Source organism: Cupressus sempervirens, chromosome 6 (assembly GCF_028749045.1).
Source record: "Cupressus sempervirens isolate cs-2001-9-10 chromosome 6, ASM2874904v1, whole genome shotgun sequence".
Taxonomy (NCBI): Eukaryota; Viridiplantae; Streptophyta; class Pinopsida; order Cupressales; family Cupressaceae; genus Cupressus; species Cupressus sempervirens.
In genome coordinates, this window is record NC_143123.1 from 126,314,790 (window position 1) to 126,329,351 (window position 14,562).

The 14,562-nt window shown below is 36.7% G+C and overlaps 1 protein-coding gene across 6 annotated transcripts in view; it reads right to left on the reverse strand.

The window, feature by feature from the left end:
- The window catches only part of EMB25 (DEAD/DEAH box helicase), a 246,607-nt gene that overhangs the window by 95,001 nt on the left and 137,044 nt on the right, over positions 1–14,562 (reverse strand). For 5 of the 6 annotated variants that reach the window (XM_089787043.1, XM_089787041.1, XM_089787039.1 and 2 more), the window contains one exon: positions 11,245–11,465. The exons of the other annotated variant lie outside the window; for it this stretch is intronic. In XM_089787043.1, the coding sequence (XP_089643169.1) occupies positions 11,245–11,465 (221 nt within the window). The remainder of the gene's footprint in view (positions 1–11,244; positions 11,466–14,562) is intronic. 6 annotated transcript variants of the gene reach the window in all.

The window sequence follows — 14,562 nt, forward strand, 5'->3', positions numbered from 1 at the left end:
AAATAGAAGGTAATTTGATCACATACATAACATACATCGATTACATAACTACAAAGGAAAAAAAAATTTTAATGAGCTGAGTCACCTAGGCGAGTCAGCCGAGTCACCCAGCCAAGTCACTTGAGTCAGGCAAGTGAGCTCAATTGCCCTACCGAGCTAGGGTCACAGGTCATTTTATTTTTATATATTCCAAAATTCCATGGATGCACATGGATCCAATTCATCAATTTTTATTTTACCATCATAGACTGTGAAAATATTGTATAATGTTGTAGAGTTGTAACAAAAGAACTACCTTATATTAGAATTTATGGATTAAAATTCCTCCTAGATAGACCATACAGTACAATTTCATAAAAGAGGTTGTACTAGATCAGAGAGCTGATCAAGCCTTACAACAAGAGAGCAAATAGCTAGATGCAATGTAACAAAATAATTTGTATCCTAAATATCCTATCTGGCAGACATTAAATGCTGGAAAATGATTGGGCAGATTGTAAAGCGGAGGAAAAAGTAGAATAGCCAACAAGTTGTATAGCTCTTTTTCAAAGTTGTACGAAAAATTCAAATAAAGACTGTACAATGTCAAAACAAGTTGTACAAGATATTAATTAAAGCATCAAAAAATGATTGTTTACTATTCTTTTCACAGTATGGCTTTGTCCTCACATGTTGATCACTAAGATTCCATATTAATCATATTGTTTTGGAGTTTTGAGAATAATTTGTGATCTAGTAATATATTTATTTCTTTAATTGGTACAATAGTTTGAAAAGCTAGACTTCCAATCATTTTTTCAAATGACTACTGATTCACAGAATACTTGCATTTGCATTTGGGTCGGCAGCATCCATTTTGCCTAGCATGCTCCACCTTGGCTCTTGCTTCACAAAGCACTTTTCTTTTTGTACATGGGTCTGAATGCACAGCCTTCTTTGTTTGAGCTCAAGTAACAATCAATACCTTGTCATGCCTCTTTGCTGGATCAATAATGTTCAGATTGACCTTTGCTTCAAACATTTGGTAATGATATCTAGGTCCACACCATTTGCATAGGCCTGCTTTTTCCTAGTTTTTATGGAACTCTTTTGCAAAATGTCCCAATTCATCACATTGTTGATGTTGCATACAGTATGATGGAACAATCTTTGAAATTTATTATGCATCTGATTCTGAGCTCCCCTCTTTAATTTGATTGCTACCTGAAGATGTTTCATCTTATTCTATGACTTCAATGGAGAACTGATTCACTTAATACTTTCATTTGCATTTGGATAGCAGGCAGCTGATTCTGACCTCCCCCTCTTTGATTTTGATTGCTACCTGTAGATATTTCATCTTATTCTACCATTTGCATAGGCCTTCATTGTTTAAGCTCAAGTAACAACCAATTGCTTTTCATGCCTCTCTGCTGCATAAACAATGTTCAGGTTGGCATTTGCTTCAAACATCTGGCAATGATCTCTATGTCCACACCATTTGCATAGGCGTGCTTTATTCTAGTTTTCATGGAATTTCTTAGCAAAATGTCACCATTCATCAGAGTGTGGATGTTGTACAATGGAACGATCTTTGGAATTGTAATGTGCATCTGATTCTGACTTCACTCTCTTTGATTTTGAATACTACCTAAAGATGTATAATCTTATTCTACAACTTCAATGAAGAGCTGGATGGAGCATCCTTGGGTGGACAGTACTTGTGTGCTCCTATTCTTTAGCTTGTACAAGCAATCTTTTATTGAAAGACCCAAAACTCGACAGATGTGAGAAAAGTTTCTTGGAACAATCGATTTTGATGTGACCTTCACCTTTGTAGTCAATGCATCAAAGTTCTCTGCTAGTTTCTTTCTCCGCCTTGAATTCTAATATCATTAGGAATTTTAGAAATGCCTCTTCTTAATGCTTGTATTGTTCCTACTTCATTGCACCACTTCTACCTAATCCATCATCCTCATCCATTTCTTAAAATAGCAAGGACATCTTGTATTCACTCTCTATATCCAGTGCTCTATATATGATTTGGCATATGACGATGATGGAGCAAATCTATCAATTTCTCCCATGTATTTCAAGAGGTTGCTTCAATCTTTGTCTACCAATCAATGACTATACCTCACAAGGTGATTAGAAAAGACCATAGCAAGTATCGTCTCACATCTTACCCATTTTATGCCCAAATTGCTCCACAAGTATTGCAATGTCTTATAAGATCCTTCAATTCAATCCTGTAAACTTAGGTAGCTTTTGTTTTTCTACATTTGGCAGATAACAGTCACCATTGTTTTATCCTGATGCAAACTCAGTGCCTGGAATCTACTCTGTAGGAAGTTTAGAGATGAGCATTCAAGGGCACCTTCAACACCCTCAAACACATGAGAATCCTCTACTCTTCTTGTAGCTTTTGTATCTTGCACAGTTGTTTCACCATCAAGTTCAATTTTGTCTTGCAATTCTTAGCCCAAGAATTTTTAGCTTCGTTTCTTCTTCTAGTAGTAACTCAATGTCTATGGAGTCTTTGGACTCCATCTCCCAATCAAAACTTTCATCTAGAGGAGTGTAATGTCCCTGGTTGGAATTACCTTAATTTGGTCTTGTTATTAAGAAGTTTATCCTTATTTCGATGCCTAATGGTTTGCTGGGCCAAGAACATATATTGTTTGTTTATTCAATTCCTTTAATACCATGAAAATTGTGTGGTAAATAGGATCGTTCTCTGCATAAATATACTATTTTCTAAGTATCTGATCATATTTGACTTTTGTCCTTTCTTTAGTTTGATTCCTTTTAATAGCAGCAGTCCATAACCATCTACTTAGAATTTCCAGTAACCAATGGAGTCTCCAGTTCTTGCTCCAAAATGCTTATCAAACATAAAGTCTAATTTGCAGCAAGGGGAAATGAGCACCCAAGAATAAAGGGATTTGAATAGATTGAAGCTTCAAAAGTCAGGATTAAATATTCATTACTTGACCTTAATCCTTTACCGCCAGAATGTATGTCACTCTACGTTCCTTGAGAAAAATAACTGTCTTGCCTGGCTGTGCAACCTTTGATAATTTTAGTGGCTTAGATCTCATTTCAATATGTACTTATTGGCATAGCCATCAATTGAGTGTTGATCTTGATGTGAACCAATTGATTCTTAACTAGATATGTCAATCGCTATCGATAGCTATCGTCTAATCTCCATGGGTGAAGTGTATATAATAAAACTTCTTTCTTGTTAATTGTTCCCAAAAGAAGATAACAATCTTGTTTGTTGATTATTTTATTTAATGTTGCTTTCTGACTAGACCACTCCTTTCCTCTTTTTTTCGATGTTATAAGAGGCTCATTCTTACATAGCACTGACTGGAGTTTTTTCCCAGATGACTGTATATTCCAAATCACTGACTGTATATATTATTCTTAAATCTGAAGTATCTAAGTTCTTCCCTGATAAGTGATGATAAGTAAGGGCATGTTTTCTTCCTTGGGTTCCTTTTGCCTAATAGAATTGCCTGCCAAAATCATATCCAATGCTTACCCTCTTAGAGAATGACATCGATACTCATTATATATCTTTCATATTCCCTCTTTCTAAAGGTCCTAACTTTTAAAGGGGTTGCAACTTTCCTTAACAAATAAGATTTTTTATCCTTAAATATTCCAATATTTTTGTTCATTAATGAACTTCTGTCAATAGATGTTAAACTAATCTTATTACTAATGTTATTATATTTGACCACATCTTCTTCTTAGTCGCTGTTGGTCCAATTGTATTTGTAATTACAGATCTTATCGATCCTTCCTTACATCATAAATACATCTTGACTGACTGATCCAAACAAGATCGGTCTTGAATATTGGTATCTGCTGAATGTAATCCCTGGTCAATATTTATTTTATTATCCCTGTTAATAGTCGATCATTCCCATTTGAGATAATTTAATTTTCCAGATCATCAACATCCTTAGCATGTTCACTGCAAATCATTGCACATTAGTTTCTATCTTTTGCTTCCTCATCATCATTCTTAAATTGTTCTTATTGTTGGTTATTCCTTTGTTTGTTGTTAATACATAACTGGGGTCAAAGTGTCCACAAGTAAAACCCTAATTATAGTCGCTGACCATGTCTGTACAACTCATCAACATCTGATGGTTATATATTTGGTAAAATCATTCCATTTAATCTCCATTTGACAGTGAGTAATATAGTATTGCTATCACCTATTATTATTATTATTATTATCATCATCATCATCATCATCATGTTGATTAGTGTCAATAGGATATATGGCTTTACAAAAGCTTTAATAAGGACCAAGATAATTCTATCTGCTGCTAATGACATTCATATATGTCTATTTGTAATATTATTATTCATTTATATTAAATAATACTATAATATATGATATTTCTAATAATATATTTCTTCTGTTATTATAATTATAATTTAAATGAGTATTTCATAATGTATTATTACTATTCAGTTTCTGGATTTGATTGTGTGAATGATTTTTATCATCAACATTTCGGATCACACTACGTGATCCATCATTAGGATGTTCATGCAAATGAAGAGAGGAGAAAAATGGCAGATTGCAGACCAAGAATCCAATAAAAGGAGGGGGGGAAAAGCAGCACAATAATTGAGCACATCTACCATCAAGGACAAAAAAACCTAAAGTTGACTCAACTAGAGGAGAGACCAGAAATAAGGAACAAAAAGGAGTCAGCAAATTTACAAGTAAAATAAAAATAAGAATAAATATATATAAAATAGAAATAACAACCAGAAAGAAAGAGATAATAAAATAACACACACACAACATATACATACACACACACACACACACACACACATATGTAAATGTATATGTATATATAAATACACACACACACACACACACATATATAAGTACACATATATGTAAATGTATAAGTCTATATAAATTCATATATCTACGAAAATACATATATGTAAATGCATATGTATCTATATACATATATATCTATATGTGTTTATGTACATATAAATATACATATATACATATACATATCTATATAAGTATAGATATATATATAACCACTTCCTAGTCCACAAAACCTAATTATATATATATATATACAATAATACAAAAAATGATCACATTAAAAATAAATAAATAAAATAATAATAAAGATATATATAAATAAAAAATAAAGAAAAATAATAGTAAAAAATAAAAAAGGAATAAAATAAATAAATAAATCAAAAAGATTAAATGAAAAAGTAATATAAAAATAAACACATGTACATATATATATATATATATATATAAAATAAATAAATAAAACAAAAAAACCCAACGAAATGAGGCAGCATGCCATAAGCCACAAGACACAAAGAAAGGAGCCACGAAGAGACCAAGGAGGCATCAAGCCGAGGCTGCGAGGGGCACAGAGAGCAAGGGGAAGGAAGAACCCAAGGGGCGAGGAAAAAGACCAAGCCAGCCGAAAAGAGGAGAAAGAACAAGGAGGACATGGCAGAAACACAGGAAGGAGCCTCAAGGAACAACTCACAAAGGGACAAGAACAACCACAAGCTCAACCGACAACACGACATGGGGGAGGGGGAGAAAGGTCAAGGCGAGGGCAGGTGAGAGTGCCTAAGGGCTGAGAGCAAGGGACGCCAAGAGTGATTCAGATGCCAACCATCATCGCAATTTAGGTTGGACAGGTTATTAAAGATCTCAATTGCCTCTTTGAACTTTCTATTAAAGAAGTTGTCCTCCCTAGCAACAATTGAAGCATCCTCTAAGCAAATGTGATGCTTGGTGGAAGAAGAATGCTCAGCAAGGGTAGATTGAAGAACTTGTTCATGCCTGATATCTGTTGCATGTTCTTTAAGTCTAGTGTGGAAGGAGTGACCTGTCTCGCCTATGTAGGGGGTGCCTCACGAGCAATGAACCTTGTAGACCCCTGACTCTAGAAAAGGGTTCCTAGAGTCCTTAAGAGGGAGAAGGTATCTATTGAGGGTGAAGAAGTGCTTAAAGGAAACACGGATCCCTTTTCTAACCAAAATCTTCGAGATTTTATGGGAGATTCCCTCAACAAGGGAAGGGAGATGAATGGGGGTAGGTTAGGAGCGAAGGGGGGTGGACAAAGATGGAGAGAAAAATAGACCTACCACGATGGAAGGCTCTAGAGATTTGCTTGTTGGAATAACCATTCTTCAAAAAAAACTTGACGAAGATGAGAAAGCTCAAGAGGTAAGTGATCATTGTCATAGATCCGAAGTGCTCTCAAAGAAAGGGTTTTGAGAATGCCCTCTTTCTGGTTAGCACAGTGGTGGGAGGAGGTATGAAGGTAGTGATCGGTATGGGTAGTTTTGCGGAAGACACAACGACCAAAAGAACCCTCTGGTTTCTTAACGATCAAAATATCAAGAAAAGAAAGGCAATTGTTGGACTCAACTTCCTTGGTGAAAGATATGCACGAAACTGACTTGTTGAGGTGATTGTGAAATTCTTCCAACTTGTCTAGACCATGGGGCCAACAAACGTTGGTGTCATCCACATACCGCTTCCACCACTTAGGTTTAAGTGGGGTTTTGCGAAGGGCAAGATCCTCAAATTGTTCCATGAAGAGGTTGGCAATCATCGGAGAGGGGGGAGCCCATGGCTACCCCTTCCACCTACTCATAGATCACGTCTAGGAAGGAAAAGAAGGCGGAGCGCAAGCACAATTCCACTAAAGAGGCAATCTCAACATCAAACTTGTGCTTGACAATCTCAATAGAATCCAGAATGGGAACCTTGGTGAAGCGAGAAACAACATCAAAGCTGACCAAGATGTCGCCATCGTCATATCTCACATCCTTAACGAAGTCGACAGAATGGTAAGAATCTTTGATGAAAGAGTTAGACTTACCAACCTAGAGGGCCAAGAACTTAGCGAGATAGGAGGTTAGATAGTAAGTAGGGGAACCAATGGTGTCTACAATAGGTCTTTACTTTGTGGATTTTAGGGACCCCATAAATCCGAGGAGTAACCTCTTTGGTAGTCATCAAACGCTTCTTAATGTTGGCATCAAATGAGGAGCCTGCAATGGCTGTTTTAAACTTTTTGATGATATTGGCAAAAGGTTCGCAAGAAACAACCTTGTAGCTATTGGAATCAGAAAGGAGCTCAAGCATCTTGGTCACATAATCTGACTTGTCAAAAATGACCATGGCATTACCCTTATCTGCTTTGACAATAACAAGGTCATTATTTCTCACAAGCATTTTAAAAGCAAAAAGTTCACCTTTAGGAATGTTGTGCTTGGGAGGTTTAGAACGTCTAAGAGCAAAAGCACAATCTTGTCTAACTTCCTCAGCAATGTTAGAAGGAAGAGCCTAAATCGGCTTCTCAACATTAATGAGGAAGTTGATGTGAGGGACAAAATGAGGAGGTAGGGAGAAATTGAGGCCCCATTTGAGAAATTTGAAAGCAAGGCGGTCAAGCGTAGCACGTGATAAATTGACCACCAATTTGGAGTCCCAGCCATCAACCTTAGACACAGGAGGCAAGAGGGGGGAGAACACAAGCGGGGACAAGACATCCGAGCGAGAGGGTTGGAGAGAAGAGGGAGCCACATGGGAAGACCGCCCTATATTTCGCGATCTACCCAAGAAGGGAGGTCTATAGGCCCAATTATGCAAGAGAGTGGTTGGCCTAACCTTGGGCAAGGAGCCAGAAAGAGGAGGTGACCCGCTTGTGTTGCCAATACATGAAAGATTGACACAACACACGAATGAGGGAGAGGCTCGAAGAGAACAAGGGGTGGAGTGAGACGAGGCCCTAGAGAAAGTCTCACAGTGCACGCAAGCGGTGGCTTTGGATGGTGGCTCCAAAGACAAAAAACATTAATGTGAGAAGAATCCTAAACTATACTTGAAAGAATAGAGCCCGAAAAATTAATGCAATCTGAAACATTAAGTGGGAGATGAGACTGTACACCTATATCGGTCGAAGAGCCATTGGTGGTAGACCGTTGGAGCAGCTGTGAGGGCGAGAGGTTGTTGCCACCAATCCAAGCATTAGCAAGTCGACAAACACCAATCTCTGTGTGCATAGTAGGAGTCTCCATGGGAGAAGAAGAGCCGAAAGAAAGGACGAGGGGGTCGAAGCGAAGGAGTGGGGGAGGAAGCCTGCGGCAAGGGAACATTAGAGCTGAAGGAAGGATCAAAATACCCCGCGGATGCCTAAAGGGGTAGTGGGTGATTCCAACCACGTCTAGACTAACATCGATAGAGGGGAGGGGTGGTGAAACTACCTTGGCAATAAAGAAAACAGAGGACTGGGTAGGGGTGGATGGACAGCGGGAGGAATAACTACATGGGTTAGATGCAAGGGGACGGGAAAGCAAGCAGAGGTGTGAAGAGGGAAAGAGAGAACGGGGAGAACCAGCACGAGGGCTAAGAGCAGGGGCAGAAAAGGACCTAGTCTGGCCCGGGATACATTGCCTCCGCTGTAGCAAAAAGAATTTTTGCTTTTGCTTCCTAGTGACTGCCACTTTCTTGCCCAAGGCTCGTGCAAAGGAGGAAAGGAGGAAAGATCTAAACGAATCCACAAATCTGGACACAAGGAGGCAACCAGCTCTAAATGCAAGGGTAAGAGCCTTGAGTTTAACAAGTCTATCGAGCTCCTCGTGGACTGAATAACTACTCTATGGAGAGAAAGGCCAGCCCGAGCAAAAATGTGTTGAGTATGAACATTCCACAGGTGATGGGTGATCTTGATGAAAGTCAGGCTGAGCTGACAGTCACAACATCTTTTAAGGAATGCAAGGTCTACAATCTTCTTTGATAGCTTGATCTTGAGTATCTCCAATTGCTTAGATTTGTGAGATAATTTCCTCCCATAAAGGGTATCGATTAGAGCTATCAGATTTCCACAATCCATTAGTATTACTATTCAATTTCTGGATTTGATTGTGTGAATTATTGTTTATTTAATCAATATAATTTTAATTATATTTATATTTTTTATTATTCAATTATTTGATCTTATACTTAATTCTTATTATCATTAAATTCCACTTTGGAAAGGGGACATTACAAGGAGGTTGAAATGATTCTTCCTTCCGAACTTGATTTGCAAGTTCGACCCACACATTATCCAATAACGGAAGGTATCATGCTATTTATTCCCACCAGTTGAATGCTGTCTCTCTAGACTACAACTTCTACTTATGGTCCTGCTTTGACTTTTACTTCATGAGAGACATCGGCTTGGAATTTGTACATATAGTATACCTTTGACTACCTCTCATGGTCTTCTTCTTTGCTCCCTTTGCTCAACCAATCTAAGAGAATGTTCAATCTCTCAATCCTCACCACATTGTGGTCGCTTCCCACCTTTCTTGGGATGTAATGGAATGAATATCTTCAATCAGAGCCAGCTTCTTTAAGCCAACAGCGCCAATGTTTACTCATCTTTCAAATAAAACTAATACTTAAAATAATAAACAAATACAGCAATAAAATATAACTTAATCCACACATGTACTTCTCACAAAAGCAGGTCAAAACTGATCTACCAAGGATTAGACCAATTTCCTTGAATATGCATAGGTATTTAAATAATCTAACAGCTGCCAAATAGAAACCAACCGCATACCAGCTAACTCTTATAACTTGCCAAAAGCCAACAATCAAATACATAGTCAGATACAACCATATTAATAAGACATTATAAAGGCATTGTATGCTAACCACAGGCATCACACCAGTGTGCCTTTCTATATAAAACTTTAGATCTTTTCAACCTCATGTGTATAGAAGCATTCTTCTGCTCACCTGAAACCCATGCTTTGGACATGATGTAGAATAAAGTGCCATTTCTTTAATTGTTTGCACATCTATGGGTTAGGCATGCCACTAAATACTGAACTTTAATTTTTGACCTGCCTCTCTACATCAGCGCACCCCAATACACAGTTTCAGTTTTATTCAAAACACCTCCTACCTCAGACACATGCTTATCGGTATAGAAGTCTTAAATTTGTCAAAAATGACTTCTTGCGAGGCGGGCCCCTAGTGCTCATACAAGCAGTTTTGAAAACAACTTAGATTTTGGATTTCTACCTATCTTTGGGCATGTTCTTCACTGCAAAGTGTATACCTATATGTTGCGTCCAGTATATCAGATCCTTATTCTCAAGTGTTGACTTCATCTTCTCACTTAAATAATTATCTAAAATCCAAACCATTTCTTTTAAAGCAATTCCTTCCATTAGATGTGCCTTCGAGATGACACACACAAAAATCTCCAACAGAAGCCTCATCTTTCCCAGTATTCTACCATGATGAATGGCTTGAAAAACTTTATTATGATCTTATGGACATATAAAAGAGCAACATGACGAAAACAAAAAGAGATCTGAAACATGTTTTGCACTTTGGAAAATGACACGTTCAACTTAAAACTTGACTCAATACAAAAATTGTGTATTGGTACAACAGCTTTGTAAATGACAAGGTTCACATGGTTTGCAGGAAAAGCAGGGAACTAAAAAGAAACCAGAAAGCATGAGTCAATCAATAATGAGGTACAACTTAGTATGGAAGTTTGGCCTGATTACTTGAGTAAGGTGTTGATATTTTCTAAAAAGTTAGCCAGTTATTCATGATCAAACAAAGCCCAAACAACACTTTCCCACCATAGAGCAGACAAGGGTCAAAAAATCAATGGAGAAAACAAAATATTTTAGAAAGAACACAAAACCACCAATTGTACATTCAAATATCTAATTGATGGGATTTCAAGCAGTGGACAACTAAACTAGAACTTTACTAACACTCTTCTAAATTCATCATAGGGAAACTCGAGAAGGAAAGCAAGTCAGTGGTCTATGAGTAATCGTCACCAATTGATGGCTTATGATCAATCTCTCAGTACTGATCATTTGATGATTAACAATTAGTCCTCCCAAGCATACTGATAGGAAAAGCTTTGAGTAACTCAGTGAAGTTCCTTCATCTGCATTAGGCTCACTGATAAAACAGAAGGACCTTATGAAGATTAGCTAATTAATTTGATCTCGGGAAAATATATCAGTAAAACATATAGGATCTTGAAAGGCTTCCTTTGAAGGCGAGTTATATTGAACTAAATAAAATTTCATTCATATGAGTAGTCAAATGAAAGCTACCATTAACCTTCCACATTTTGAACTTGTTATTAGAATTAGAACTAATAAACTATATTAAAACAGGGGTTTGAACCATACTAGCTATTTTTGGATGGACGGACTTTAATGCCTTCGGAAACAAGACTTCCACAAACTGCAGCAAGCTGAGATGGCTTCAACCCAATCAAACACTCATTTCTGATAGCCATTGCCAGCCATAGCTCATTTCCTCCACGGATTTTTGATGCTGTTTCCCCCAATGGATATAAGAGCTGTGTATTTATATCTAATGCGTTTGCTTCATGTAGAACTTCAGCGACCTGTTTCCCGTGTGTAATATTTTAGTAAATGTTGAAATTTAACTCCTATATAAAGTAGAACATAAATACAAATATTAATCAATAAATTATGATGCAAATTAGTTCAAGGTACAAAAATCATCTTGCGCTGACTAGCAATGATTGAATCATCGTACTTATCTAAAATCATTGCATTTAATACATAAAGTGGGTTTAAGGAATAAAATAAACTTATGTATTTGATGCTATGCTAAATTGGGCTATCAAGAAAACTGATGCAAACTAATATAAGAATGCATTATATTTTGCAATAATCTTCATAGTGATTTCTCAAATGCCTACATTATAAGAGATAGATATATAGTTTTCTAATTTACCATCACAATTCACCCATCTTGATGTGTGTTCTTCAAGTTTTCAGAAATGTGATAGCAATCTCTAAGATTTCCATGATACATGTTTTAATGCAGAGTGGATACAACAATTGGTTCATATTTGACATTCTAGATAGGAACAGTAAGAACAAGGTACACAGCAACTCCAAGAGGCTTACTCTATCTCTAATCAATATTCTCATCCTCCCACTCAACATCAAAACATGAACATATTGGGAAATATTATCATCCAAGATATATTCCTGATGCAGGAGCATCAAGATTGTAGGAGCAATCTTGCATCCTCCAAAAATAAATGTCATGTTTTTCTTTTGTTTTGTAGTTTTCTTTAGCTTTCTGGGAGTCCACTATGATAACTGTGCTATATAACATGTATAGAGGATAAAATATCGTAAAACAGTCACCATTTTCAGATATTTTTCCTGTTTGCGGTCATGTTTCAGGATTTTTTCCATCTTGGTTGTGCAGACATGAAAAATAGTTCCGAAGGACTGTAATTGAAAAATTTAGAGATTGGTGAAAGAATCACCTCAATATCTCTAGTGTTTTCAAAGATTTAATGTTTTTGTTTCGAAATTTTTCTCCAATAAGGCTTAAAACTCAATTTTGAAGACCTTGAAAGCCCTAGAAAGATTTGAATTCCAAACACGTAGATCTAAAGAGTTCTTGTAGAGCTCTTCAAAAGCTATCCAATGTTATATTATATAAGCGAATTGGATGCCTAAATCAAAAGTTATGCATTCTAGAAGTTGTCTCGTCAAGACTCAAGATTTGATACAAAAAATGAAGAGAGAAAAAAGCCACTTAGGCAAAAAATTGAACAAATGAGCCATTGGGCATCAAATGAGGAAAGTTTCACTTTTTAGAATGTTCAAAGGCAGTTATTGGTGGTACATATTTTAATATTAAGTAGGGATTTGGGGCTCAGTTCTAGAAGTGTAGTTGTGGCTCTATCTTGCAGATTATTGTAATAAGAAGATTCATGTGGTTGTACCATATTGTTTTTCTAAATGTTGTAATGTCATTTCATTAAAAAAAAATAGAAAGCAAGTATTTATGTTCTTGCAATTGTTTAGATCTTGTAACTTTCTATCCATTTCCTTGTTGCGTCGTGTGTGTTAAGGTTAGTTAAGAGAGCACACTTCAGCAATTCTTGCACCAACATCACTTGACGCAATCTTATAAACATAGTTCAGGAATCATTTGAAACTCCCCAAGAATCATAAATCCAATCCAAGTCAATGATCTCACAACCAAGAAAGTAAAGGGGCTCAACAAGGCACAAGCTTGATGAATGCCATAATGAGATTGATCAACATTTCCAGAAATACAAATCTAGGAAAAATTCTTAACCTATTTTTATAGTACCTTATCTGTAATGTTCTTTTGCAGGGAGATATAGTGAAGTATAATATTTCACTTTTTATGGCTGTTTACTTGCTTTTCAACATGTTTTTAAGACATTCACTTGTTTGAGAGGGTTGAACTATCTTCGACTCTATCGCTTGGGGACCTCTCTCCTCAAGTCTGACCAGGCTTCAGTTGAGAGAGTCCAAACACTCTTTCTTCGACACATTATTAGATGTCATCAGTCCATCCCCCATAGTATTATCTTGGTCAAGTTTGGTGCTCATCCTCTTGGGATTAGGACTATAATTGTTTTGGTTTGGTATCTCCATTGGCTTTGGGGCTTTGTGGACTCCTCAAAGGGATGCCACTGATATTCTTACCTATCCTATTCCTCTTTTGAGACGATTGCAGAGTCCAATCTAGCTAGCAAAGCTCATTGTTGGTTCGCCCAGGCATTTGTTCTTTTTGGTTCAATTGGGATCTGTAATGTCACTGATTTTGGCAGGTCAACATAGTGGATGGAGTTAGCTCATCATAGCAACCCTCGTGAACTGACAAGCTGTTTTGGGGGTCTCAATTATGGACTTACTATTTTTAGTAAGTCTGTTTTCAGCAATTGCTATTTTTGGCAGTGCAGTGGGTGGCTTTAGCAATTGGTCATCACCTATAGTTAATAAAGTAATAAATTGCATGAGTTTTTATTTAGTTATTAATCATTGAGTTGCATTATTATAATAATGTTTATATTATTATAATAATGACTTTAAGAGATATTTCTTAAAAAGCAAGTTGGAAAGTTTCTAGTGTTAAGAGTTTTTTTGGAAACTTCCACAATTTTTGAAGTGGAGTTTTAGGGAAACTTTGGCCAACGAAAGCTTATAAATAAGAGCTCATTTCATTGGGAAAGGCACACTTGGAAAATATATTTTCTTATTGTGCCTTTGTGGTTTTTTCTGTTTTCTAACTTGGGAGTCGTTGCTGAAGTATAAGGGTCTCGTCTACGAAATTCTTGGCAATTGTGTTGAAGTATACAATTGGCCAACATTCTCCTACTGTATTCCTGTAGCTAAGGAGAATGATCTTGATTATTATGTCTTATTGACCATTTGGCTGAGGCTTGAGAAATTATGAGAATTCTGAGTTTGGTATTTTGCCTTCCTCTTCTACTGTGATTTTTATGACTAAGAGCTGCATATTGGTGCTTGCATTGGAATTTGGTGGACATATCAATTGAGAATTTCCACTTCAATGCTAAGATTGTTCTGGGAGGTGTGATTTGTGTAATCAAGGAATTCAGCAATCACACTTGCCATGTGGAGTTTAAAGGCTAAGAAGTTTAGTAAGGAAATCTAGGTGCCAATATCTTTGTGTCT